This window comes from Agelaius phoeniceus, chromosome 9, assembly GCF_051311805.1.
Source record: "Agelaius phoeniceus isolate bAgePho1 chromosome 9, bAgePho1.hap1, whole genome shotgun sequence".
NCBI classification, from domain to species: Eukaryota; Metazoa; Chordata; class Aves; order Passeriformes; family Icteridae; genus Agelaius; species Agelaius phoeniceus.
The window spans coordinates 7,426,577-7,453,176 of NC_135273.1; the positions used below are offsets into that span (position 1 = coordinate 7,426,577).

Genomic DNA, 26,600 nt, shown 5'->3' on the forward strand with positions numbered 1-26,600 from the left:
TTTAATAAGCTGCCCAAAAATCTGGGTGTAAGGGATGCTCTTCCACTAGAGTACATAATAAAAGCAGAACACAGGAATATGAAGCAAAAGAAAATAGATGTAATTACCTATTACAAGAAGAACAGATGTAAAAAAAAATGAAGTTAGGTCTTTAGAACTAAGGAAAATTAAATTTAAACCAACACTATTATACTGTATTCTGACAAAGAGTAAAATGATGGAATGTCACTTTTCTTTCAATGTCTATGTCAGCTTGAAATAAAGATAGCACTTTAATATCATTTACAAATACATGTTAGCTATTATAATATCATTTGTTTCATTCACTCATTACGAATACCTAAACACAAAGTAAAAGTTCAACAGCTCCGTTGACAGCATGATAAATTACAAGAAGCCAAATGAGTAAAACGTACTACACCTGCCATCACACAACCAGGGAGACTGTAAAAATAACAGAAATCTTTAATTAACTCAGGAAATTAAAAGGTGAGTTTAATAAAGAAGCTTAATAACAAGACACACTCAGATGAACTCACGAGCACATGTTAATCAAGAACAAGGAGCAATTTCAGGTGCATGACTAGATACTTATACACAGCTTAAATTACACTAAAGATAAATGTGCTAAAGTGGTACCCACATACTGATGGAACAATGATGTTAAAAACACAGGCACTGACCATAAGTGTCTAACAACAAAAAATGGGGAGCAGGGATGATTCCTCAAAGAGCACAAGTTAAATGAGAAACTACACTGACACTGACACTGTGGTTTATACCACTGAAGATTCTTATTGCCCTGTGTTTACATGTAGATAATAAAAACCATATATTTTGTAGGTAGAAGTTTTCAGAACATAACTGCACTAGCACTCAACTAACTACTGCAGCAAAGATGAGATCAGTATAAAGTCTTATTTCTGATAGCTGCCTAATTCCTTTGCTTTCAACAATCATATTTACTGAGTGTACACTATAAACACAGACAATAGATAGTACCTGTGGCAAACTCACTCTACATTTTCAATAGGTGTTTATATAGGAACAGAAGTATGGTTCTTTTCTATTCAAATATACTGAAAATTACCAACATTAGGAAGAAATGTATGTCCTGAAATATTTAATTTGAAAACACTAGAAAATTTTACAGTGTTTGAGGTGTTTAAGTACATAACATTGCTGCTTCAGTGATTTTCTTAATGGATAACAATTGAAAACAAGATATTTCAATTAAGAGTCCCTACAATCAATTGAACAACTTAACTACAAAGCCTCCCTATAAATAAGTTATGGCCTCCTGAAATTAGAGCATTTAAAACACAGAATAAAACATCAGTATCCTGAATTTAATGGACAAAACTATGTCTAAGTTATTCATTAAATAGCACCAAGTATTAGTATTGTCCTTCTTCAGCCATGTGGAAAATGTTTGGAAAGGTTCAGTCCCCCCAGAGCTAACACAACTTTCAGGAAGTAGCCACAGGCTCCAGCAGTTTTACACTTCCCTGGTAGATTTTCAGTTCCAAACAAAGGTAACTCTTGTCTAACCCAAGCCTTACAAAATTGTTATCAGCTGGAACATTCCAGATGCTGCTTTCAGTGACAAAATACAAATCCAATGAAAACAATAGGGTTTACATTGAAAAATGTGAATTATATCTGAAACGTATCTCAACATTGTATGTACATGTGGCTTTGAAAGTGATAAACCACCAAGTGAATTTTAATATGGGAGTACTCTTTTAATGAACGTTTTCAAATGATCTCTTGGCTTTTCTAATCTCAGTCCTTATTCATCTTGGAAACTCTGCTTTTGTTCTTCCTACAAAATATGTTCCATGGGCTACAGAATTGAACTTACTCCATTTATAACCCATGGTTCTTAACTCGTTCAAATGAATTTGGCAATGTGCAGTGGTGCCACATTTATTCTCAGCAGCCATGCCTCCCCCCTCCCCCACAACCCCCAGTTTATTCATTTCCTAGAGGAAATTGCAAGTTAATAGAAAAAGCAGCACTGGAACTGCCTCACATCCTATAGTTATTAATTAAGTAAAGTCTGGTTCAGTAACTCTGGATACTAAAAATACAGAGTTAAACAAACCCTAGTGCCTTTTTGAAATGGAGTTTCAACTTCGTCAGTCATTCTACAAAATTTATGCATTTAGACATATCTTTCCTTTAAGAAATTTTTCACAAAATCTCAGAGTTAAAAAAAACAAAAAACAAAAAAACAACAAAACTCAAACAGCTCTTGACCATTTCTTTTGAAGGAGTGAACTCCTTCAAAACATACCAAAGTTATCTTGCTGCTGTGTAAGAGCCACTACACTAGCTGGGTAATTCTCTTTTATTCTCCTTTACTCCTATTGCAGATTATTTCCCTGCAATTAATAAAACAAGAAGGTACACTACTGATTTTGTTGACAACGAACAGTAATTAGTAAAGCTTAAAATTCACTTGTGTGAGAAACTTTTAAGTGCTCCTGATATCTGAAAATCTTACAGGATAATTATAGTTGCAGTTGGTATTGAATGTTAAGTCAGTTAAGCTGGGAAAAATGCACATAAACTTAGGTTCTAACAAGCCTATTCCTTTAAAGTGAGCCTTTTCTTAAAAGTTAGCAGGCTATTATTAAAGTGATTTTTTGGAAATGAAGACAATAATGGCTTCAACAGCTATGTCAAATATTTTTAAAATTCTGAATGGAATGAAATACATAAAAAGCTTATGGCAAGTTTAAAGGTTGGGAACAAATGGTGTTATAAATGCAAGAGGAAGTAAGAAATATCGATGAATTTCATCTGTGAATATGCACATTACAGAGAATACTTGCAAACATATCAGTTTGCATCCTATGAAGGAATTGAGTCCCTTCTTCTCTCAGGGAAAGTAATGGATGTGAGCCTCTAACTGAAAAGCTATACCAAGGAAAAAGAAATGCCATAAAAGATAGGATTTTACAATAGATTAAATTAGATTGTTTATTATAGATGGCATTCACCTTTGATTAAACAGTTAGTATTTAGGTGGTTTTGCTCTCATATCTGCTTTTATACTCCAAACAAGACACTCGTGTCACAAGAGGAATTGTCTGTGTTTGCTCAAAGTTACTCAGCAAGTGATGTTTGCTGTGCTCTGCCTTCAGAGGCAGAACTGTGCCCTCAGTGCCACATCTCACACCCTGGGAAGGGGAAAGCTGAGGGGCTGCAGAGGAAGCATTCCTCCTTTCCTCAGAGGAGCATTTTGCTCCTCCTTTCCTCAGAGGAGCAAAAAATTACTGGCAAGGGACAGTGAGGCAGGTGAGAGGCAAACCTGCCACAGAAGCAGCACTGGCTTTTGAGCATTTCTCCTGCTCAGAAAGAGCTGCCAGCTTGAGCTCCTCTTCCTCAGCTCCAGGGCCTTGGTGGCTTTTTGTCTCAAGGAATAAGGAGCTTGTCCCCAGCCCTGTCTCTGGCTATTGGCACCTCCATCTGCTGATTCCTGCAACAGCAAAGGGTCTGTGCTGAGCTCCTGTGGAAACACAGCCCAGGGGCTGCCACCCCTCCAGGCAGCCACACACACCACACTGAACCAACTACACCACAGCAGAATCCACAGCAACAAGGAAAAAAAGGGAGGAATTAAAGATCACTCATAGAGATCACAGTAAAGAACAAAGGCTGTGGCTAGCCACCATCCAAGTTTTTTGATTATGACCTTAAATTGAAAAAACCCACAAAACCCACGAACGCCAACAACCTCTGAATCACTGAATAGAAACTCAAAGCAACAAATAGAATTGTTTTATGTACAAGTTTTCTTGTAGAGGTTTGAAATCTATTCCATCAACTTACCTGCACATAATATGAGTGACTGTAAAAAGGGCTGAGTGCTGAAGGACTGCTTTCCAGATTTGCTGTTGCTTTCCATGTATTAGGACAATTACCCCCCCCTTTTCTTTTCTTCCCCTCAAGTGGACACAAACAATCATGTTGTGCATCAGTAAATTTTCTCATAATTTATAGTGCCTTTTAGCTTATTGTCTCAAATGAAAAAGCTCTTATACTGAGCAGTAGATACACTGAATACTTCAAATAGTATGGGAGAAAGCCATTAAATTAATTCCATTTTTTCTAACAGACACTTTTGCTCTATTGCACCTGAGTTCCAGTTCTCTTCTTCCCTGCCAAACATATTCAGGACCTAAGGGCCTTGGATACTTTTGAAAATCTATTTTAATGACAGTGTTGAATTCTAGATTGGAGGCTAAAGGATATATCCCTCTCTGCAGCATATGCTATGGTAGCCCATTTCTGCTGCTGGTACTTTAGTGTAAAAATCACTAAATTATTTCATATGGAAGGAAAGATGGTGTTAAGATATCAGCTTTAGAGCACAGCACCTCCTTTAAAATTCCCTGTGCACTGACTGGTCACCTCTTGGGCTGAGGATTGGTTCTTCCTTTGTCATCTCTGCATCACAGCACACAGCCCTGCTAGATTTCCCAGCACAACCATTCACCCTGAAAGCTGCACTGCTGCAATGATTGACCTTAAAAATAACCCAGAAAAAGAAAAGAAAAAAAGCAAATGGAGGTATTTTTTAGAGTACAATACTTCCTCAATTCATTTCCCAGAGTTATTCTTCAAGCAGTTGGGGGGCACCAGTAAATGTGCAGAGGTAGAAGGTGTAAATGATAGAGCCTGATGCAGAGGACTGAAAATATTGAGAGGCAGTGGTGCTGCTAGCCAGCCAAGAACATCAAACTGCTCATTCCTTATCTAGTCTGCATTTCTCCTGATAGGAGCTAGTTTCACCAAAACTAACCATTTGTGTTATACTAATCAAACTTGTTTACAACCTCCATTTAACCAGGAGACTGTTCTTTCTTTTTTTTCAGACTTTGAGAGGTCTTTTTTTCCCTGACAGCTGGCTTGGTGTTTTATTTCAGAAATACATTAGTTAGTTTAATAAAATATATGGCTTTTCTGGGAAATCTTTCTATTCCTACAGAGTATGTGATTAACAGGCTGGTGAGTTAAATTTTACGTAAGCAGGATATATATCTCCAGCCTCTTAAGCATCTTGTCTCAGCTTTCTCTGGAAGACTAGGTCTGTTGCAGGAAAAATGACCACTACTTCCCTACCAGGGAGAGGCTTTTTAACATATCAGGCCTTTATCCTCCTTGATCTAAAAATCCCCTCAACTTTACCAATGAAGAAAACCAGGAGGCCAAAGTAACTCCTCTCACAACTTGCTCACAGCAAGGGAAAAGCTCCACGTGCCTCCAGAGCTCTGTGGCATTGCTCAGGTTTCTGCAGTCAGAACCAGGTTCCTAGGTCCTGCTGTTTTGGCAGAGATTGAATAATGCTGACACATTTAAGTAGGGAAATAAATCAGGCACAGCCTGCCATAATAACCTTCAGTTGTGAGTGACACAGGACTGGAAGGTTTCGTTGGCCTGGGACATGCTAGAACAGAAAGTGGAGAAATGAAACGAGATCTGTTTCTGAAATCATAAAATGTTCCTCTCAGTAAGTGTGTTAAGAAAAAGGAAGCTGTAACAATAAATTAATTCACCTGGATATGATACACAATTATTTGAAACAGCTGCTTGTGTACTTGAGTTACTGGCTTGCTGTGCTAAAACCCTAATTAAAAGTAGATTGAGAGAAGGTAGCACTGACATTTGCATTTCCTGCAAGGTCACTTCTGAAAATTATTACTGTAATCCAGGTAAGATGCACTGCTTAATGCTTTTTGGGCAGTGCGTTCACATTTTCTTATTTAATGAGAATGCTCAGCCCAGTATTATTTAACTCTTTCCTTCAGACATTATATAATATGCCATCGAAAAATATTACCATAATTTACACTTGTAAGAGGATTAAAACCAAAGTTGTTCTCTGCAAATTAATTTAGGTAAGTACACTAGATAAATAAATCAGCACCCTTCAGCTCTGAGAAAGCACTTCAAGCAATTTGAAGTCATTAAAAATACTTTTAGTTCCAACATTTTGGCTCTTAGAACAGTCTTAATGGTTATATGACAGTATGTTCTACTACTGGCAGTATGGCTTTTATTGCATGCCCTGATCTATTTGATGATCATGGCAGCTTTTTAGAGAACTACAAAGAAAAGCTGGAATAATGAATTATTTTTCAGACAAGACTAATAAAAGTGTTAATCAAAAATACCATAAATGTCAGAAGCTCTCATAAATTCTACGTTTTATATATTCCTCCTTCTAAACATTCAAGCAGAAGAAAAATCCTAAAAGGAGGATTAAAAAAAGAGAGGGTGCAAGCCAAGAAAGAGCACAGTACAGTCCATGTGCCTTAAGCAAATCTCAGCACTTCATTTAACTGATCTCATTTACTGATTTATGAAGTAGTATTATTCTCCTATGACTCAATTTCTGAGAGCTTATAAACATCTCCTATAGATTAATCTGATTATGTTTGATTTCTGGTTAGATTATAAGGTATTCCCATACGACAAGACACAGTCAATTATCCCCCCCTTATGCCACTATTATGAAATATTAGTGGGTTTTCATACACTTCTATCAATATAAGAAGCACTCCCCAACACATTTTCCAGTGACTTGCACATCACTGATCTTGAGACAACAAGAATTTCAAAGTACAGCGTGGAATGCATCTATTCCATTTATAATTACATGCTTCCTATTTTTTTTGGTGACATTTATCAAGATTAGATGATATTTGACCCTCTTTCAATCTACTTTTAAATAGGCCTCAAAAGGAAATTCTCACTGGCAATTGAGGAGAATAGAACTACATATGGCATTGTGGATTCGTTAGCAAAAATTCATTTTAAGATTTTATGAGGTTCCAAGAACATTATGCTGGAAAGTAAAATTATAGAGCTGTCAGTTATGTCTGTTGGATGGTGTACTTCTGTTAGTGCAATGCCAGGAAGGTTCAGTAATTTTGTTGAGGGGTTTCCATAGAGCTGTGCAGATGCTTTGTTCTACCTATGGTGCAAATACCTGCTAATTTCCTTCACTTTCTAACTGAAAGCAATGAATTAAAAAAAAATAAAAATAGGTACTGCTTAGACACATAATGAACAGGCAAAAAGATGGAGCTTTGTAAGAGAAATCAGAGAGGCTTCTGGATGCCTTGATAACAGTGGTGCAGTAGATGGCCATTCCCAGTCACAACATATATTTTCCTTTACCATGCACACAGACACATAAACACCTCTGGCAACAGCTGTAAAAATAAGCTGCCATTGACTCGAGCATGCATTAGCTATTGTTCCTCTCACAGTGCAGTCTCAAGCAAACACTGGCTATATATAAATATATCTCTCTATATGTTACATCTTACAGCAATTCCACAGAATTGTTCCATAACCTCCATGCCCAGAGGAGAGTCCACTTATTTAAAATGCATGATTCTTGGTGTGCAAAGTGGAATCTTTACAAAAAGTTCTATGGAGTACTTTTGGGAGCAGCAGTGTGACCCTTTGGAGAGTTCTAATACAGGATACATCAAAAGATATACACAGTCCCTCTGTTTGAAAACTGTGGTAGCAGATGCTTCTCTGCAGTTCCCTGTTTTATAAAATAACCAGTGACAGAAATTGTCAGCATATGCTTGATGTTTCATGAAACATCCAACCTGGCTCATTTTATATACTTGTATACTTTTTCAAAATGTGCAGATTTCTTCAAAATGTGTACATTTCTTAGCTTTATTCCTTTCCCCATATATTTCACACCATTAATATTATCAACCATATAAATTTTACTGGTAAATATTGTAAGAACACTGAAAAAATAAAATTGATTTTTTTTTCTCCCAAGTCTTTTTCATCATTATAGGCTTAATCTTTGAACAAGTGACTCTGATATGGGCAATTTTTAGTCTTTAGAAAGAAACACTATACTTATTGAAAGTGTTTTTGAAAACATTATTTTGGGAGAAAAGGGTGTGAGAATTCAGAGAATAATGCATTCCAATCTTGCATTACTTTCTCAAGTAGGAGAAATCTGTACTCATCACCTGATCAGTTGCATCCATACTTTATTAAGGTTTGATGGATTTAGAGCAACCAGATCAATATGTTTGGAGAAATCACTACATGAAGGGGCAATTGCAAACAAAACTTTCTGGATTGACTTAGTGCAGTCTTAAGCATGATTTTTTTTCCCAGTGTACGAAGAGCTATGACTAACCAAAAAAGCAGCTTGGTTTTGCAGATTGAAGCCTGGGCTGCTGTCAGCTGGGAGATGAAATGCTGTGCTTTAGGTCGGCACAACCCACGTTTCAGGGACTTCTCAACCCAAGCTTCACCTGCTGTATCTGCCACAACAGCAGCTCCAGTGGAATATGATCCTTTGAAGCTGAGATTTATTTCACTCCATTCTAATTAACCTGATTACTATCTAGCCATACACATCTGTTAACGTGAGACACCAAAAAACCCACACGTTTCTATCGTCATCTGCAGAAAATGCCATGACACTGTCTAAACATAGCATGCTGCCAGGGATTTGAAATGTCAGAGGAAGAGGGTGAATCAGACTATCTGATTAAAAGAGAGTGACATGAGTTAGGAAAAGGAGATTACTGAACAGTGCAGGGTTACTGAGTTCTGTTTAGATTATCGGAAAGAACCCAGCAGTTAAGTTTGACTAACACAGTACAAATAGATAATGGACAAGTTCACACATATTGATTGCAGCATTAGCCCAAAGAACAAAACACACACTTGAGCACAGAGATCATTAGCAAGATGCAATATTGACCTAAGTACTTGCTATCAAAATTCAGGTTTCACTTTCAATGAAGTACACAAATTAAGTTGATTTTTTTTTTGTGTGTGATTCAAACTTGGGGAAGGATCACACAAAAAAGCGTATCATATCTTGTGATTTGGTATAACCTTTGCCAAAAGCCTGGGAGGAAAGAACAGGGGAGGCTTTTATACCAATTTCAGCGATCTTAGTAGAAAACTAAGGTGGCAGTGGTGTCATAAGGGTATTATTAATTCAAATCTCAAGAGGTGCCAGTCAAGAATTAGAAGTAATTTGTCATTATCACTTTGGAACTGAAAATATGACTGGAGGAATTTTATATCTGGAAGCAATATGTGACTCTTACAAAGAGAAATAAAAATGGAGGAACAGAGAAACCAAGAGAGAGAATTCACTCTTATTTACTCAATCCGAGTCAGCGTTTTGCTCTGAGCAAACTTGCTTTTGTTTATCAGATCTCCACCTAAAGCAGAGGGAGAGATCACAGACTGCTGAGTTCAACCTCACATGACTGGATCATCTCAGGAAATCTTGCTGGGAAAATCTCTGCTGTGCCACTTAATTGTTCTGTGACCCTTGGTAAGTACCATCACCTCTGTGTGCTTCCATTTCCTTGCCCACTTCTGATCAGCTACAAAATAAACATGTCAGGGCAAGGACTCTTCCCACCACACACTTGTACTTGTCCCTTGGGAATTCTGATTTCACTGGAATTGCAATTGTGTAACAATCTAAATTGAGCAAAACAGTTCTTGAATTATGCAAAGATCAAGACATGAAAGACCAACAAGAGAAAGAATTAATAAATTTGTCTGATTTTTTTAAAACCCTATGAGAAGGTTTAGATAGTGCCATGAGTAGTGCTGAATAAATGTATTTAGCTGAAAAACTTATTTATTATTTGATTCTTATAACCAGAGATGCCACTTCTAAATGAATGGTTCCTTCCAAGATAACACAGGAAAAACTAGATTTTTTTTCTTTATTTTTATCCTAGTGACATTAGCCTCACCAGTATCTGTCCCAGATGGAGGTCTGGTAGCAGATGTCTGCCTGTATGCAGGGATCATTGACCTCTGAAATCTGTGCTCCATATTAAAGACTTTAAGAATGAATCTTTCTTTTAAAGGAGAAGATAACCTCTTTTTTTCTGAAAGAGGAAAGAAAAATCCATGACAACACAAGCTTTATTTTATTTTAATCCTAAACCTGTACAAGAATTAACTTCCACTCACTTCCCTTTGATAATAAAGTTTTACTGTTATTCTACAGAGTGTCCAGGCTACTGAATGCAAATTTGTACCTGAAAATTTAACAAAGTTTTATTTAAAATTTCTATTTTCACAAACCCAGATCTCAGCAAGATCAGAATTACAGTATTCTGTCTCAGACCTCTTGTGATTTAGAAAATCTAAAAGGTCTAACCAGCAACATTTCTAACTCATCATCCCTTGTTTGGTTCATCCTGTCTTTAAATCTGACAGTGATGAGGCTGCTGTGAAGGGGCTGCCATGAGATCATGCAAAATGCACCAGTGAAGCTTAATGTGTGCAATGACAGAGGTACAGGAAATAACTAATTTCTCATTTTCTGCCTCTTCCTCTCTTTCCTGTCAAAATTCTAATTACATTTAAAAAAATGCATTTTACTGACATTGTGTCAAGTAGTCATAACTATTACCCAATATAAGTGTTTGACTCTGGCTCCCAAATAATAATGTTAATGAGATAACACAGAGCAGAGGGAGTGTGGGCTGCCAAGCCTGTGCAGCAAGCTACAGAACACTTCTGATGCAAATTGTTTCCTCCTGGACACAACTGCATTTGATTTGAAGATTTCTTAGTGTATTCATTTTCAGGCTATATCATCCAACATGCTGCTTATATCATCATCACTTTGCACTGATCACAATCTTGCTTTCTGCCAAAAAGAAGTTTCAAAAATAACATAAAGTCCTGGTAGAAATCAGGCCATATTGACAGGCCACTTTAATGTTCTTTCAGCACTGCCTTGCTCCAGATTGCATATTCTCAACCATAATTTCCAACCTTCATCATTCACCTCTCTCCAACAGCAGTACTTACATTAATGGTCCTTGAAAACTATTCTACTGTATTGCACCATCATATCCAATATGCATTTTTACTCCTTAAAAAAAAAAAAAAGTGGGATTTGCCCTTTTAATGTCTTTGGATTAATTGTAGCACCATCCTCTGCTCTTTCACTGAAGAAAGGAACTAAAGTAGATCTTACTGGACAAAAGCAATCTCTCATCAGACCTCTCTTTCTAAAACCAGAAAAAAATAATTGTATTGCCTCCCATTCTACTTTAATTATACCCACACCAAATGTCTTCAAGTTAACCAGTTTAAGAAGAAAGGCTTTGTAGTAATTGCACACTCAGCTGGGCTCTTTGTAATTCTGTCTCTAATGGCCCTTGGAGGTCCCTTGACTCCTAGAATTCTGTAAAGGCATCAGGGACTGGATAAAAGGGATGCAATCCTGTTGGTGAAAATGCAAAACTGAACAGAATCAGTTCCTTGCCATCCTTTTTCAGAGGCTTTATATGTACGGGGGTCAAAAGAACAAACGACAAGTTGCACACTATTTGCATTCCTTAATGAACAGCTGGAGGCAATTGGGACATTGTAATAATGAAAACAACCTAAACAGAACATAATTTAAAAGAACTTTTTTGCTTGTGTTTTTTAATAGTGGGGTTAACACCAGAGACACAGAAACCATGCCCTTCTATTTTGAAAGTGCTTTTACAATGACCTTTCCATCCTCAAAGACACATTCTGCATGCCAGGCAACCTAGGCAAGGATCTAAGTTCTCTCTTTTGATTTACAATTAATTTGTCTTATTTTCAGGTAGGATAATATATTTATAACAGGCCTTATGATGTTCTCCTCCCTCTTGCATTTCAACATTCAGTAACCACAGGGATTTTGCAACTACCTTTCCCAGAGATTCTTCTTTCTAACTTTTCATTTCAGAGGCAGGAACTATACACCTGCAGTTAGGGTAAAAGTCAGCACTAAAAGCAGAAATTACATTTCTTTCTTCTACATGAATAATAAATAGAATAAATACAGGATTAATGTCACAGTGCTTTCCCTACTACTATGTCTGAATTTCCCCAGAGGCAAAATGAACTGTGATCTTTTTCCTTTAACAAAATAAGCCAAATAACACATCCCCCCTGAAAAAAAACCAAACCACAAAAACTCCACCAAAAATATCCTAAAAAAAATCCCCAAAAACCTAACCACAAACACCATGTAAAAAAACACCAAACATCCTCCAAAATGAGGATTTTTTTTAATGAGTTAAACCCTCGAGAAGTGGTCACAGCACTGAGCCTGACAGAGTTCAAGAAAATAAAACAAATTTCCTCCCACCACCCCCCAATATAATTTAAAATCTTCCAGTGTTGTGCTTATTTTTCTTTTGAATAGTGTTCTCTGGAGATAACAGTGGTTTCCCCACATAAATCTTTACAACTGATTTTTTTTTTTTTCCCTTTCAGTATTGCCAAATAGAACTGTTCTGCTCCAGAATGTACAGGAGGAACCACTCTGGATGCTCATGTGTCACTGCTCTCCCTGGAACTGAAACCAGGTGCTGACTGCAAGGGGCACTTAGAGAACGACTTTCATCTCCTCCAGCTCTCCCTGGAGCTGCTCCTGCCCCTGCTCAAAGCACAGGAGATCCCCCAGCTCGGGGCAATGCAACAAAAATCAAAGGTGGCTTTGCTAAAGGAGGACAATTCCTCATAAGCTTTTCAGACAGGCAAGTTTTTTATATTTTAGCCTTCCTTGACATATTTCTGACTCCTCTGTTTGGGAGTGACATGGCTGCTGAGCACAGGAATCATCCTGATGTGCCTATCAGGAACCTGACAACAGAAGGAATTAAAATAGGAATTAAAATTAAATTGTGTAGGACAAAACTGAACTGATAAAAAAGGGCATATCAGGTTGGAAATATTTTGCAAGGTACCAAGAAATTAATCAAAATTTTAAATGTAGATATATCTTTTGTTTTACAATAACAATGTAATACCAAAAAAAAAGAAACTATCCCCCCTCTGATTGAAGTTATTAACAATGATTCTTTATCAGCTTTCATTTTTAGCAAAGATGATCTTAAAAAATCTTTGTCATTTTTTTCTGCAGCTCTAGAGTGTAAACCAAGACAATTGAACCATTTTAGCAGCAAGGCTGGGTGCTCAGGGAGGAACTCTCAAGTACTATTATCCCTGATAGCATCAAACACTATAGTTTGTGCTGTGTGTAGCAGTTTTGAAATGTGTCACAGAGATGGAGTGATTCATACTTTGTATTTTTCTTGACAATAGATGTTAATATTTTCTGGTATTTAGAGTGTCAGCTTTTTGACAACTTATATTGCATTTTGGGCTTGTTGGCAGTTTTTCTTGTGTTATCTGAAAACTAAATTGTGTATGACTTGGTACAAAATGAAGCCAATCACTTGACTACCACTTCTAGCCTCTCTTCTTGTGGATGCTTTACACAAAGTAAATATTCTTGTGAGAAGGCAATGAAATCTTGGGGCTGGGGTGGGGGTGAGGGGATGAAAGAGAAAAATGGGGGGAAAAAAGGGATCACAAAAATGTTTGCATTTCAGTCTGAACAATGAATTTTGAAGGTGGTTTTCTTGAGGGGAGAAAAGCAACATCTGCTAAGTCATGGTCATTAAAGCACTTCACATCTTGTTTTCATGCTCACATCTATAAAAATCCTGCTATGCAAGATCTAAGTTGAGACATAAAATAACACAAAGTCTTCCTCTGGCATCTCACCTCAGAAAATTCAAAAGTAATGCTTAAATTGCTAGAACAATTCCTGAAAATTAGGTAAAAACTTCCATGGAAAAGTTGGGATAGAATTTATGTGGACATATGCTTTCCCTAAATTTTCATGTTAACTTCATGGTGCCCTCCAAGACCCCATGCAAATCTTCCAGATAACACTAAACTGTAACACTGAACACTTTACTGTGCCTGGGGAAAAAAAAAAAAAAATCACAATATTCAAGTTTGACTTCTGCTCTTTTAAAAGCTACACTTTACCCTTCTTGCTAGGAAGGAGCAAGACAAAGTCAGCTGTAAGGCTCTGAAGCACATACCTATTTTACCATAGCTAAGAACTTCTCATACAATGTTAAGGGGTTGGAAGCTTAAAGATTTTAGAAGCATTGTTGAAGAGCAAGACAATACGAAAGTTCATTACAAAGGAGAAGTGTCAAAATGTGACATTTCAATAACCAGGAGGGAGCATGGCTTGTTACCAAGCTCAACACACAAAGGAGAAGAATTACAGACCAATTCCAGAACTGCAGCCTGGTCTCACACCCCCTATAAGAATTTCCTTTCACAGCTGGCTGTGACATGCCAGGACCACATGGGACAAGAGAAGAAAGGGACAACGAGCCTGGCAGAGCTGCCGTGTTTGGTCCTGGTGTTAAGAGCCTTGCACAGGTCATGTTTTGCCTGCAGAAACTCTCCAGGAGCCAATTGCCTCTCTCAGGCTCTCACAGCACACCTGTTAATGTGGTGAAGGAAAATCTTTCCCTCAATCCCAAAGGAAAATTATCCCCTGCAGGTCCTTTTGCTCTTTCCCTCTCTCCCCTTCCTCCCACATCACATAGTGATAGCAGCTCATGAAAGCAGAGTGGCTGCTCCTATCAGAAGGAGGAGTATTGGACATTTACCAATAAAAGTTCATCGTGTGACCACATTTACAGTAACAGACTTCCACAACAAAAATACACACAGTAAAAGCAGGTAGCAACTTCTCCAGGAAGGAAAAGAGATCTAGTAGGACAAGAGATTATTACAAAAAAAGTTATAAGCTGGTGATTTCTCTGATATCTTTTCTCTAAAAGCTGATGCTGGAAAAGTGAAGATAAAGAGATGCAGGGTAAGTAACAACACTGCTTAAAAAATCAACCCCAAGATATTAATTAAATGAGGTCAAAATCATGGGAGAAGGTTAAGGGAAAGGCCTATAACATACTGACATAATCTCTGAAGCCTAAAAAGGTTTTCTGTTCCACAAAGACAAAAGATTATTGCAAAAGTTTTCCAGTTTCAGTTGTCTCTGCACAGGTCAGACACACAAACACACAGAAGAGAAAAAAAAAAAAAGCAAGATAAGATCTAGGGATCAGTGACCACTACATACCTTCAGGAAAGAAAAATAATTATTACCCAGAGCAGAAAAACACCTCTAGATCATCTCTGAAATTGTGGAAAACAACTGGAAATTAGATGAAGATAACTGTAAAAAACAAAATTTGAAAATAGCCTAATTTATGAAGTAGGCTCTGTAGATTGTAGAAAGATTCTCATTAACTACCTCCAGTAAAAAGAACTATGAAGAATAAGATGCCACAATGGGAAGACTGTGATTGCACACAAACATTCATAGGACATCTGTTTGCAAGAGTGATTCTGTAATTTGGCTAATTTAAAACCATCATTTCCAAAGGGAGTTGTTCTGTCCAGCATTAAGCTCATGCAGGGTCCAGGGCTGTAACATGTTTGCAGTCCAGCACTGGTGGTGATGATGCTGTGACTCAATCCTGCAACAGGCATCATGTGATAGCAGAGTTCTACTTAGTGGGAGTCCAGTGAACACATCCAGCTGAAGTCCAGGCAATTTAGCCTTTTCTTGGAGCATGGGTGCCACAGCTGTAGGTCTCAGCTGTCACTTCAGACAAAGCATGGCCCAAGCCTGGGGAGCAGCTTCCTCCACACCAAATACTGAACCAAAAGAAAAACGAACAAAAAACCCCAAATAAACCTCCCCTAAAAAAAAAAATAGCTCCAGAAGCAAAATCTCTTACTCTCTGCTTGCCAGCAGAGGTTGGTGTCCTAATTTCCAGTCTGCCAAGACTTTTTAGTCCTGCTGCACTTCTGACCACTGGCAACTACAGTGCCCCAGCAGCAAGTGAGGGACTGTGTCGTACTCACAACATCGGCATTGTCAAGGTAGCTGTGTCCCTCTCCTGACACCTACAGTTAAACCCTTCAGCCTGAAAAGGACCTAGAGCCCTCAAGTTTTTCAGGGTAACTGTTTCAGGCACCAAAGAAGAAATTCCACAGTAACATTACCCTGTGAACACATAGTTCTGACCTGTGAAGACAAAAGCTGTTGCAAATTTTTTTCCAAGTCTTCAGCCTTCATGAAGGCATCCATCTGCTTCATCAGACATTACTGAGATCACATGCACACAAGGTTACCCTTAAAATTAACTTTACTATTTGTCATACACATCCTCTGATGCCAGCAGCACAAGGTGCAGTTGCTTTAGGCTCTCTTGAAACAATTTTTTCCACGTGCCGCCTCTGTAGAAAAAGTCTAATCTTTTATACAAGAACTACTACTACCTGTGGCATTATGGCACCCATATCTGACTCATCCTGCATAAAGAAAAGGGCAAATCTCCCTCATTCAATAATTTCTGCATCAAGCTCAGCTGCTTGCTCTTGAGGCAGCTCCTCTTTTAGAAAGAGATGCAGTTTTGATCAAAGACTTCCACTAATGGAAAATGTATCATATTCCCTGAATGATGCATTCCAATAATAAAATACTTTGGCTTCTGAAAATGTGCATCATCTTTCCTGATCAAATTCTCTGACTTTCAGGCTCAGCCTCAGGATCTTGTTATGTTTTGTCTTCATGATAAATGAATCCCCAATACCAAGCATCTACTCTGTGTGGAGTAGATACGTCACCCCTTGCACTTGTCTTTGAGAAACAAAAGCAAACAGAACAAAACAGGAGCAAAAAGAAAGCCCCCATATAAATTTGTTTAAGGTTGGCTCAATGCTTTTAGATGAAAAACGAGTCTCATCTTGCATCATCTCCTAACCAAGAGTCAAGCACAGAAGTTCAGATTTAAAGTCAAAAGGGAGATTCTTTACATACCCACTCCTCCCCCCCTGCCAAAAAAAAAAAAACCAAACTAAAAACAAACAAATAAAAAAAGAAGATCTAATAGAAGACCTTTTTATCATGTCCCTTCTATTTGAAGATGGACCTATCAGAGCTGATTGAAGTAAAGAACTTCTGAGCACATCCCCCAAATGGGAAATACAAGGGGAGATCCTCACATGCAAATTATCTAGGAATTATTTTTCTAGTGTTCCTTCAGAATTATAGCATGGATTTACAATACTCTTAATTATGTAGAGTAGTAGTAAATAACCATGAGAACTTCTATCCAAGTGAGATGAAGTTACACAAGTGACCAAGGAGGTAAACACACAACATCATTTTGCCAACACAACAGCACTACTGATGCTTAGAACAAGATGAAAAAAGGTGGATATGAGGAATATCTGGAAAACACATGGAAAAGGAAACATCTTGTGGTCTAATTCTGACTGCTATTCACCTTTTGGGAGCAGCAACACATCTATAACACAGCATGGTAGCTCCAGCATCAGAGGAACAAAGCACTGAGCTGGACTGAAAGCCACATACCTGACCAGCAAACTTTTCCACTTCATATCTTCAGCAAAGTGTTCACTACAACCACACAGAAAATAACTCTGTAAAATGAGTAAATACTGGCCCAGAAACAGAGGAAGCCCCAGTCTTGGGAAAAGCTGCAGAGGCACACAAAAACATTATCTGACATGGATGAAATTTTCAAAATCAGAAATGCTGCACAATTTTAATGGTGGCCAACGGAAAGGAGAACTTAAGTTCACACAATTTCAAGTTAATTGATTACTGACTTGGTTTTGGGCATGATCACTGTAAAACCACATTACTTTGGTCAAGCCAGACATATCTCCTGGTATTTTGTCTTCTGTTTGAGAAATACCCTGGTCCTCTTCGCCACACACACACACTACTCAACAGCAAAGCATTGGTAAGGGTTTCTTTTATTTGGTCAGTAAGAAAACAGCATCAGTACATTAATAACCAATGATAAACAATGCAGTTTAACTGTCCAGCACCTAGTTATCTCATGTTCCAGCTTTCTTTATGTGTACACACATTCCAGTAGTCTCAATGCATTTTTACAAGTTGGTAGCAGCTTATGTTAACACTTTGCACACATAAACACACACACATGTATCTCAACAGGAATTATTTTGTATTATTCAGCCCAGCAAAGAAAACCTGCAGTAGCTGGCATTTCCAGTAGCCATGCACGATTTGTATGAACGGTTAAGGTCAGATAAGAGGGAGAGAGGAAGAGACACAGGGAGACACAAGGAGAAAAGCAAGCAAAGCCACAGCAAAGCCACAAGTTGAAGACAGGCTGTTGGCTCTCAGTTCTTTAGGTAAAAAACTAAGGGCTGGTAAGAGGCAGTTGTCCATATCATCATATGGAAAAGTCTCCTTGGCTAAAAACAGCTTCTAGAACTGCATTTGTAAAACTAGACCAGCTGGGAGGGAAAGAAAAAAAAATAGCTGATGAAGAAAAATTTTAAGTGGCAGAGCATATTCAGGAGAATTAATACGTCCTTCTCTGGGAAGTCTAGGCTCACCTAAGCTACCCTGGAGGAGGATGCACTTTTTGATGAAAGAGTTTCTGTTCAGGTCTGTCCTTTGACAATTGTGGTGACTACATGAGCTTGGGGTCACATTTAGAACAGAGACACTGTCAAGTCTTGCAGACCTACTAAGCAAGCCTAGATGGCACAAAAGGTACTGCGATGTGGGGTTTGGTGTGACAACAGGAGAATTACAAAATTACCCAGGACAGTGAAAATCACTAAACCTCTCTCCACGTGGACTGATTCAAGGAAAGACAAAGGCAAAGTGAGCCCTTTAACTTTGGTACAGTATTTCTCTGTATGCAGTAATTTTTTTTTACACATTAGCAGAATTACTTTGGCAACCAATGTGGTTAGGCAACGTGTCTTTATACAGACACACTTTGAAGGTCAACCTTAGCAAACACTGTGGTTCAAGTCATCCTAAGATATTAAACATAACTGGTCTAACAGAGCTGCAATTTATAATAAAGTGAAAATAAGGACACTTCAGGAGGTGAAATAATTAAATGTATAATCAAGTTTCAAGTATTGAATATTTAGTCAGGAAATGTACAAAGATATCCTCCTATTGACTTAACACAGAGGTTCAAGGTAGAAATCTGTTAGAATGCCCAGGCAGCTGTGGCTGACCACATTGTGAATGTCAGCTCATTGACTGAGGTACTGAACTCTTGCCATTTTAAACTTAGGCAAGTCATTAGCCATGAAGAAAAGCTAAGATTATTAGTTAACTGCCTGTTCAGTTGCAGGTACAAGCATGGTACAATCTGATCAACCAAGCATAAATATTTTCTGCATTTTAGAGCTACACATGACATACAGAAACCCCAGAGGTGCTAACATCATTGCAGAAACTATGTAATTAAAATTTACTAATATAACTTGCAAAAAAAAAAAAAAAAGGCAAAAAAACCATAAAAATGTGTGAGAGGCTTTTTGGGGAGTCCCAGGAGACAGGTAAGGGGTACAAGCACGTGACATTCCACAGTACTGAGGGAGGCTGGCTGTGTGCCAGTGTCAGCCACTTAACTGCACCCTGCAAGAATTCAGCTGCAAATCTTTGCTTCCTTTCTGTCTTTCATATCTTTGCAAGGCAAAAGGCAAAGACAAAGTCTTTCAGCTGGAGTTCTTTCATCCAAGAACATTCTTCATCCAAGGCCAAAGGTTCACCATATCCTAAAAGGCCTTTGGATCTGCATGTTCAGTCATCTTCATCCAAACGTATTTCTTTGGGAGCATTATTCAGTCCTTGTGGCCGATCCTAAAAGAACACCAATAAAAACTATCTTCATTCCTTCAAATACAATCTTCAATGGCTTTATCTCTAGGACCACTGTATGAGAGCATTGTGTCGAAGGTGAAAAATGGATGCAGAGGTATTTCAATTAAAACCACAGCACATTGAAACATTTTTCTATGGTTTTTGGAGGTTTAGTTTTGGTCAACTCTCTAGCTAAGTGTTCCCAAGGTGAAATAGGCTTTCTGGAAAACCACACATATAAACACAATATTTTTTCCCCTGTGCTGACAGCTGTTTAAAAATACTACCTGTTGGCTTTCCTGGGACAATATTTCTAAGGGGATAAGAATTGTGATATAAGATCCTATCAGTATATTACACAAGTACAAAGTACTTTGAATATAAAGCTCTAGAATATGAGGAAGTTTTGTATCCACTTAAATTGCTTTACTGGACTAGGAAGAAGTAAAGTTTTTTCTGGGAGGAAACAAGCCAGTTATTTAGTGGGGCATGATTATGCCATAGAACACAAAGCAAAACCCTGCAATTGTAACTTGTGACTGTCTAAAATAAAAAAGGTGCAAGCTAATCTTCGTTTCAAACAAATACCATTCTTTCACCTGTCCATTGTTATTCCACATCATCTAGCTCATTTCCTTACATTTCCTCCAGATTCTTTTATATATATATATATGTTTTCCAATCCTTTCCATAATTTTTTAAAAATATTTTTCCAGAGTCATCTATTAACCTCTTCTTTTTTTCCTTCTGTTGTTTTTCTCTTCAGGTAGCCTGTCCCTGCTACTCTTCTTTTCAATTCCATGAGGCCCTATAAGATTTTAGTCTTGGCCTTCCTCTCAGCATCACTCACAACTCTGTTTTGGTCTCCAGAGTCTCTCTGCCCATTTGGGATCTCCTGATCCTTTTCAGCCTAATTAATTCTCCACAGTCACCTCCAGTTCTTTGCTATATTATTTTTTGTATTCTTCACTTCTCTTCCTACCCCTCTTTCACCTAAAGCCGTTGTAACTTCAGTTTTATTTCTTCTTTTTTGGATGTCACCAAGCTTCTGCAATTGCAGCACCCTGCCAGACACAGTCATAAACTGTTTCTAAAATAAAGGGTCAATTGTGCCTTGTTCTAACAGCATGAAAAGACCTAACTGGAGGAGAGTCAATCTTCAGCATGTTGTTAAAAAAGAAACAAAACACCACAAAACCTTTTCCTTAAAAGCAATGTGTTCAGTTTTTGCTATTTTTTTACAAGACTTGAAATAATTAATTTTATTACTTCTGTATCTGTAGCTTCTGAAGGACTTCCATTAAAAAAACTCACTCCAAAGAAAACGACAAGTTTTGATGGCTACAAGAAAAGCATGAAACATGCTCCTGTCTTAGCTAAGTGAATCACAAGTGAGAAAAAGTATAATTCAACCCTAATATTTTAAAGCCCTCAATTTTCATGGCAACTGTGTAAGTATTGGCATTCTGACTCACAGGGGCAGACACAAACCTGATCTGAACAGAAGAGCAGACTGTGCAAGAGCTTAGATCTATACCTGATTTTGAACTACTCTGAGTTAACACTGTTTGGTCAGAATAGTAAAGGAAGGGAAGAAAAAAAAGGAAAGCCAATCTCAAGAAGTGACCACTTGAATGCCATTAAAATGCCACTCATTACACTAAAGATGTGAAAGCAGGCAGGAAGGTCATCTCGGTAACTTCTAAACAATTTTGGGTGGGAATGACCAGCAGCAACAAGTGTTTGGTACTTTGCAGATTTCAAACCAGTAGGAAATTGAGAAAATGCACTAAATTCTGCATCAGTTTGTATATTTGTTCCTATCAAAAGTAATTTCTTGATCTCAAATTAGAAGCCATTTCCCCTGTAATGGAAAATAGGTCAGATAAAGGATATTTATGACGATTACTTTTTCTTTGGATGGAATGTAATCAATACCCCTCATTATGTTAAAGCAACATGATGGGGAGGAAAAAGGTACTGAGGTGAATTTAAAGGCACTGAAGGGTTTAGAAATCTTTTATAAAATTAACTTTTTGAAAGATGTTAACAAGTCATACTAGCTCAAACAGAAGCTTCCTATTGACTCTATTCTGCCTTCAAGGCTCAACCAAAACAGATACCAGATTTTAGACCTGAAAAAACTCAAATGGGATTTGGTTTTTAAAGTTTATTAATTCTTTAGTATTCTTTGTTCTTTAGCTTTTAAAGTGTAAACTAGATGTCTGTGCACCAGAGTCAATAATAAACTTCTAGCTGAAAGGGGATAGTGATATAAGGTTCGATGTACCTTATTGTAATACCAAAAATCATAAGCTTGTTTTAACATCAAAATATATTTAAAAAGTGAAATTAAAGTAGACTGTGTTAGCAACAGGCTGAAGGAAGACTGAAGGCAAAATAAGAGAGCATGCTCCTAAATAATTTTTCACAACAAATTTGAGGCCTATCAGATTTTGAACCTAGTATAACATACAAGTAAGGATCATTTTCTGGATGCTAAGGCCTTTCTAAATTTATTCATAACCAGATCTAAGCTTTTGGTCTCTGTCCTGGCACTGACATTAAATAGTCCTTAGTTTTCCCCAGCTGACTTCTGAAAAACAATAAAATCAAAAGGTGCCAACAACAAGCTTGGTGCTGGGTCAGTGTTCTCCCTGCAGTGTAAAAACAAACTGTGAAATGCCATGAAGTACTTGGAAGCACTCACAAACAATTTTCTCAGTGTTCCCCCTTCAGCACTGGAGGTGGCTGTGGGTCAAGCCAGTGCTAAGACAAATCTGAGCTTTACAGCTGTTGAAATACTTAAAGCACACCAGATTTTTAAATTATGTCATAGCAGTGCAGTTATTACTTGCCTGCCACAGGATCTGCTGATGGCAGTTCAAGTTCTTATTCATCAAGGGGCCCAAATAATTGAAGCAATCCATCTGCTCCATGCACTCCCCCTCTGCCTACCCTGTGATTGCTTATTGCCATGTGTTTTTTGCCAGTGATGCCATACCTGAGCAATTGGTGGCCTGTTGGATCTCCTGAGAGCTGTGCTGTGATGGAGCAAAGGTAACTAAAATATTCCACCTGCTCCAAGCTCTCCCTTTGCAAAAACCTGATGGGATGTGAAATTTGGCAGCCACTGTCATAACTGATCAAGCATTTGCCAGACTCTTGCATATTTCCTGAAGGCTGCTGCTGTTTTTCATCATGAATTCCAGATAATTGAAATAATTGACCTGCTCTAAGGCCCTGCTTTGACTCCAGCATTCTCAGCATTGGGACATTTGCCTATTGTCATGTTTGGTTAGAGCAGCAGAGGCTTTAATAGCTCTTTCACAAGATGTCACAGCACCACAAAAGAATCTTTTTTGCACAGTTTGTGTTACTGAACTGCCAGACACCCTTCTGCTCTCTGCCCTCACCCCATGGCTCAAAAATGCACATGCAACATCCACCCAAGTGTTAGAAAAGTGTAGGAAGAGGAAATGAAGGAAAGCTTGCAAGCAGTTTTGCAAGCAGGCTGATCATGGGAGTCCTCTTACTGCTCCCATGTGATGAGTAATTTAAACACTCCAGTGCTCTGTTGCTCTGATGAACTTCCACTAAGATTTTTTTCAGTAGTTAAGGAGCCTACAAATGTTTTACAGAGGATCAAATACCCAAACTTACACTTTTCACCAGTTATTATGCTGCTAAAGGACAGACTTGCCTGTTGACTGATATACAGATTTTTAGAATAGTCCAATTAACTGGACTAGCCATAAAAACCTTTGATGTGTTCTTCTACTGAGGGGTATAGATCTTACTTGCAGTCAGATTATATTGCTCACTTTTATTTGAGAAGAACAAAAGTACCACATTCCCTCACTAGATCACATTCCACGCCTGAATTTACTGTATTCATTTCAAGGAGGGATGATCAATTGTGGTCATTGCTCTGCTCAGACCCTGAGCAGGTCACAGGCTGACTGACAGTGACTGTAGAAGTCTTTCCAACACTTACATTAAGATCTAACATTTCTGCAGCTCTACTTTGAGGCATTCTGTATTTTGCTCTGCACAAAATACAGATACAGACTTATTTTTAAAAGACCACTTCTGACACATCATCCACTTCTAACAATGTTCAACTTTTCTAAAGTCCAGGTTTCTTTATCTGTAGCCTTTTCTTTTCAGCTCTTTATCTTTAAACAGATAACACTGAAACAAACAAAGAGAAATGCTGTTTTTGAAGGGAAAAATCTGCCAAATCTTATACACATGTACAGCTAGTAATGATCTCAACATTGTTACAGTTATAATTATCTACTCACCTTAATAAAATTCTGTTTGTTTTTTTTTTTTAATTGAATGTAAATGAAACCAGTCCAGTAAGTCAAAATGATCTGTTAAGAATAACAGTTTACAGGTAAACTATGTGATACAAAGAATACTTTTTTCTTATCTTGCATCAAGCTTTTTAGACTAGGAACTGCTCATTGTTTCTTGAGTCAAAAGGCTTGATGTGTATTAGTATAAAGATGAATCCTGACATCCAGAAGAAATTTAGTTTTCTATCAAAAAAGACAGTGGATATATGCAGAGAGAGACAAAAAGTCAAGGCAGTTCTGTGGCCCAGAGAGAAGCTGAGACCTTCAGGGGGTCCCTTCTAAACTTCAAGTTCTTGTAGCAACACAACACAGTTTCCCATTGAGAAATACCTTAATTAAAAGAAGAAACTCACCTAGTGGTAAGTTTCAAATTTCAAATTTAGAGAGAACAGTTTCTCTAGGAAGACTCGATACCCTGCTCCAGTGAGTCTTTGTCAATCATCACATATTTGAGGTAAAAAAATGACAGAAAGGACACTGCTGTATTTATGTACACAACTGTGGGGTGAGAGAAATCCACCTTTTGATGAAATAGCTTTCTTTTTTTATGTACACTGGTGATGACTGATTGTAGAAAATTCAAAAGGGTGACTTTACAGATAATTGGCCCTGACTAACAAAAGCAAACAACATTGCAGCTTTTTGTCAGCAGTGGGATGCAATTATGCACCATTAATTAAACTGGCATGCCAATGAAAGGTCAGATAACACAACATGAAGAAGAAAGTAGTTCTGTTCTTTGAGATGTTATTGCTTGAAAATGTTTGTGCTTATATAGCACTCTTGGAGTGGGAGGAAACCATTCTTCATTTAAATAAGGTGAAAATTTGGAGTGAGATTCTGGTCTGGCTTAAATACAAGAACATAAAATAAAATAAAGGTGATGGAACTAAGCAAGGTGTTGCAAACTTTAAGGTATCCTTTCATCCTGCAGTGGCAGGTCTGCTCAGGAACGGGAACATCAGACAGAAGGCAGAACATTTTCACTTAGTAGGGGATCAGTAACCTTGCAATCACTAATTTAATTCAAAGCAGAAGACCTAACTTTCCTTATGACTGCATATGCTTTTATTAAGATAATCTGCTGCTCTCAATGTTATTTTTATTCCTTGCCTCCTCCCTGTCACCAATCTGATTGCTCTCAATGCCATCTCAGGAAGTAGATTTGCCATTTGTGATGCTATGCATCACAAAACTCGAGTCACAATTAAGAAAAAGAACCAAAAAAAAAAAAAATCTTTGTTAGCAGTAAATAATTTTTTTCCCAAGAGAAGTCACTTTTAGCTGGATTCTTCCCTGTCCATCAAGTTGCTTTCCCTCAGTTGCTTTATTTGCAGAGACTAATTTGGCAGTGAATGATAAATGGCAGCAAGCTTTGTGTCTTTGTACATGTATTCCAAATAACCCAGTAAATAAAAGACACAGTAACTTATGATATCATCTCTGCATGCAATATATATGGCTTTTCCTGATTCTTTCAATTTTTCTTAATTGATTAGAAATAAATATGCAACCTTGAAGGCCAAAAGCTTCTGAAGTAAAAGGCACACAGTGTTCTAATGTTTATCACTAATGGAGTCAACTGTGTCTCTTTGCCAGGATGAAAGAGACTTGCAAAGATATTCCAATACAGCTGCTTCCTCTCCCACAGCGGAATTGAGACTTGGCAACAGGTAAAAATGGGCAAAATTGTGCCAAAGAACAGCTCAGGGACGTGCCTTCACCTTGGCAGGCTGGAGTTGGGTTAGGTGATCTGAGCAACAGCCTTTGATTGCTGAAGTTTCTCAAGGCTAGAAAGTCTTGGGTCTTGGCAGGGATGGCAGCAGTGTTCTTTAAAAACAACAACAAAAAGCAAAACCAAGCACAAACCCCAACAAAACCCCAGCTAGTTTACCCTCATCTATCCATACTCAGATACATTATCCTTTCTTTCCAAAAAGAACAGCAGTTCTTTCCAAAAACAACAGTTAAACATTGAAGTGATTAGATTGTTGACAAAGAACATAAATGAATCAAAAATATTTTCATTTTCTTCCCAGCTTTTTTTTTTTTTAAGATTTCCCAGAGAAATCTTATTTTCATCACTTCCATTTCCCCTGACATACTAAAAAGCTTGATTCTGTGTCCTTTCCTCATGTTATTTTAACTTTTCACATAATTACAGAGAAATTGCTAATGGTCTTGCTGAGCACTTAAATCTAACTTATCAATAAGGCAAGTCAAACTTCCACACAAGTTAAGTTATGCAGGATACATATTTCAATGCAGCACTATACTATCACACTTGGTAACTTAAAGGCAAGCATCTAATTGCATGAAAATTTTTTGAGAGAAAGTGAGGGAATCAGTGTAATGAGGTTGTCTTTGAGCAAACTAAGTGGAGTAGGCATTGATAAAAATATCAAAGAATTGATGTTGAAAGTGAAATTAAGTCAGAATAAGGTAAGTCTCAATTCCTGGAGTTTAACTTGATGCAAAATCTAAGCAGAAGGGAACTTGAAAACTAGGTTAACCTTTCTTTCACTTTGCATTTCTTTCTACATTGAAGTTGTGGGCTATTTTAAACCTGTGGTTTTGTCTAACTGCACATCTCAAATGGTAAATATCTCTTTCTTTTCAAGTCTCTCTGAGTTGCTAGAGAACAC

The 26,600-nt window shown here is 37.7% G+C and overlaps 1 protein-coding gene across 4 annotated transcripts in view; it reads right to left on the minus strand.

The window, feature by feature from the left end:
• The window catches only part of ATRNL1 (attractin like 1), a 433,015-nt gene that overhangs the window by 67,869 nt on the left and 338,546 nt on the right, over nucleotides 1-26,600 (minus strand). Inside the window, exon 28 of one of the 4 annotated variants that reach the window (XM_077182836.1) lies at nucleotides 17,691-19,591. The exons of the other annotated variants lie outside the window; for them this stretch is intronic. Coding sequence (XP_077038951.1) covers nucleotides 19,532-19,591 — 60 coding nt within the window. The 3' untranslated portion in view covers nucleotides 17,691-19,531. Of the gene's footprint in view, nucleotides 1-17,690; nucleotides 19,592-26,600 lie in introns of those variants that run through there. 4 annotated transcript variants of the gene reach the window in all.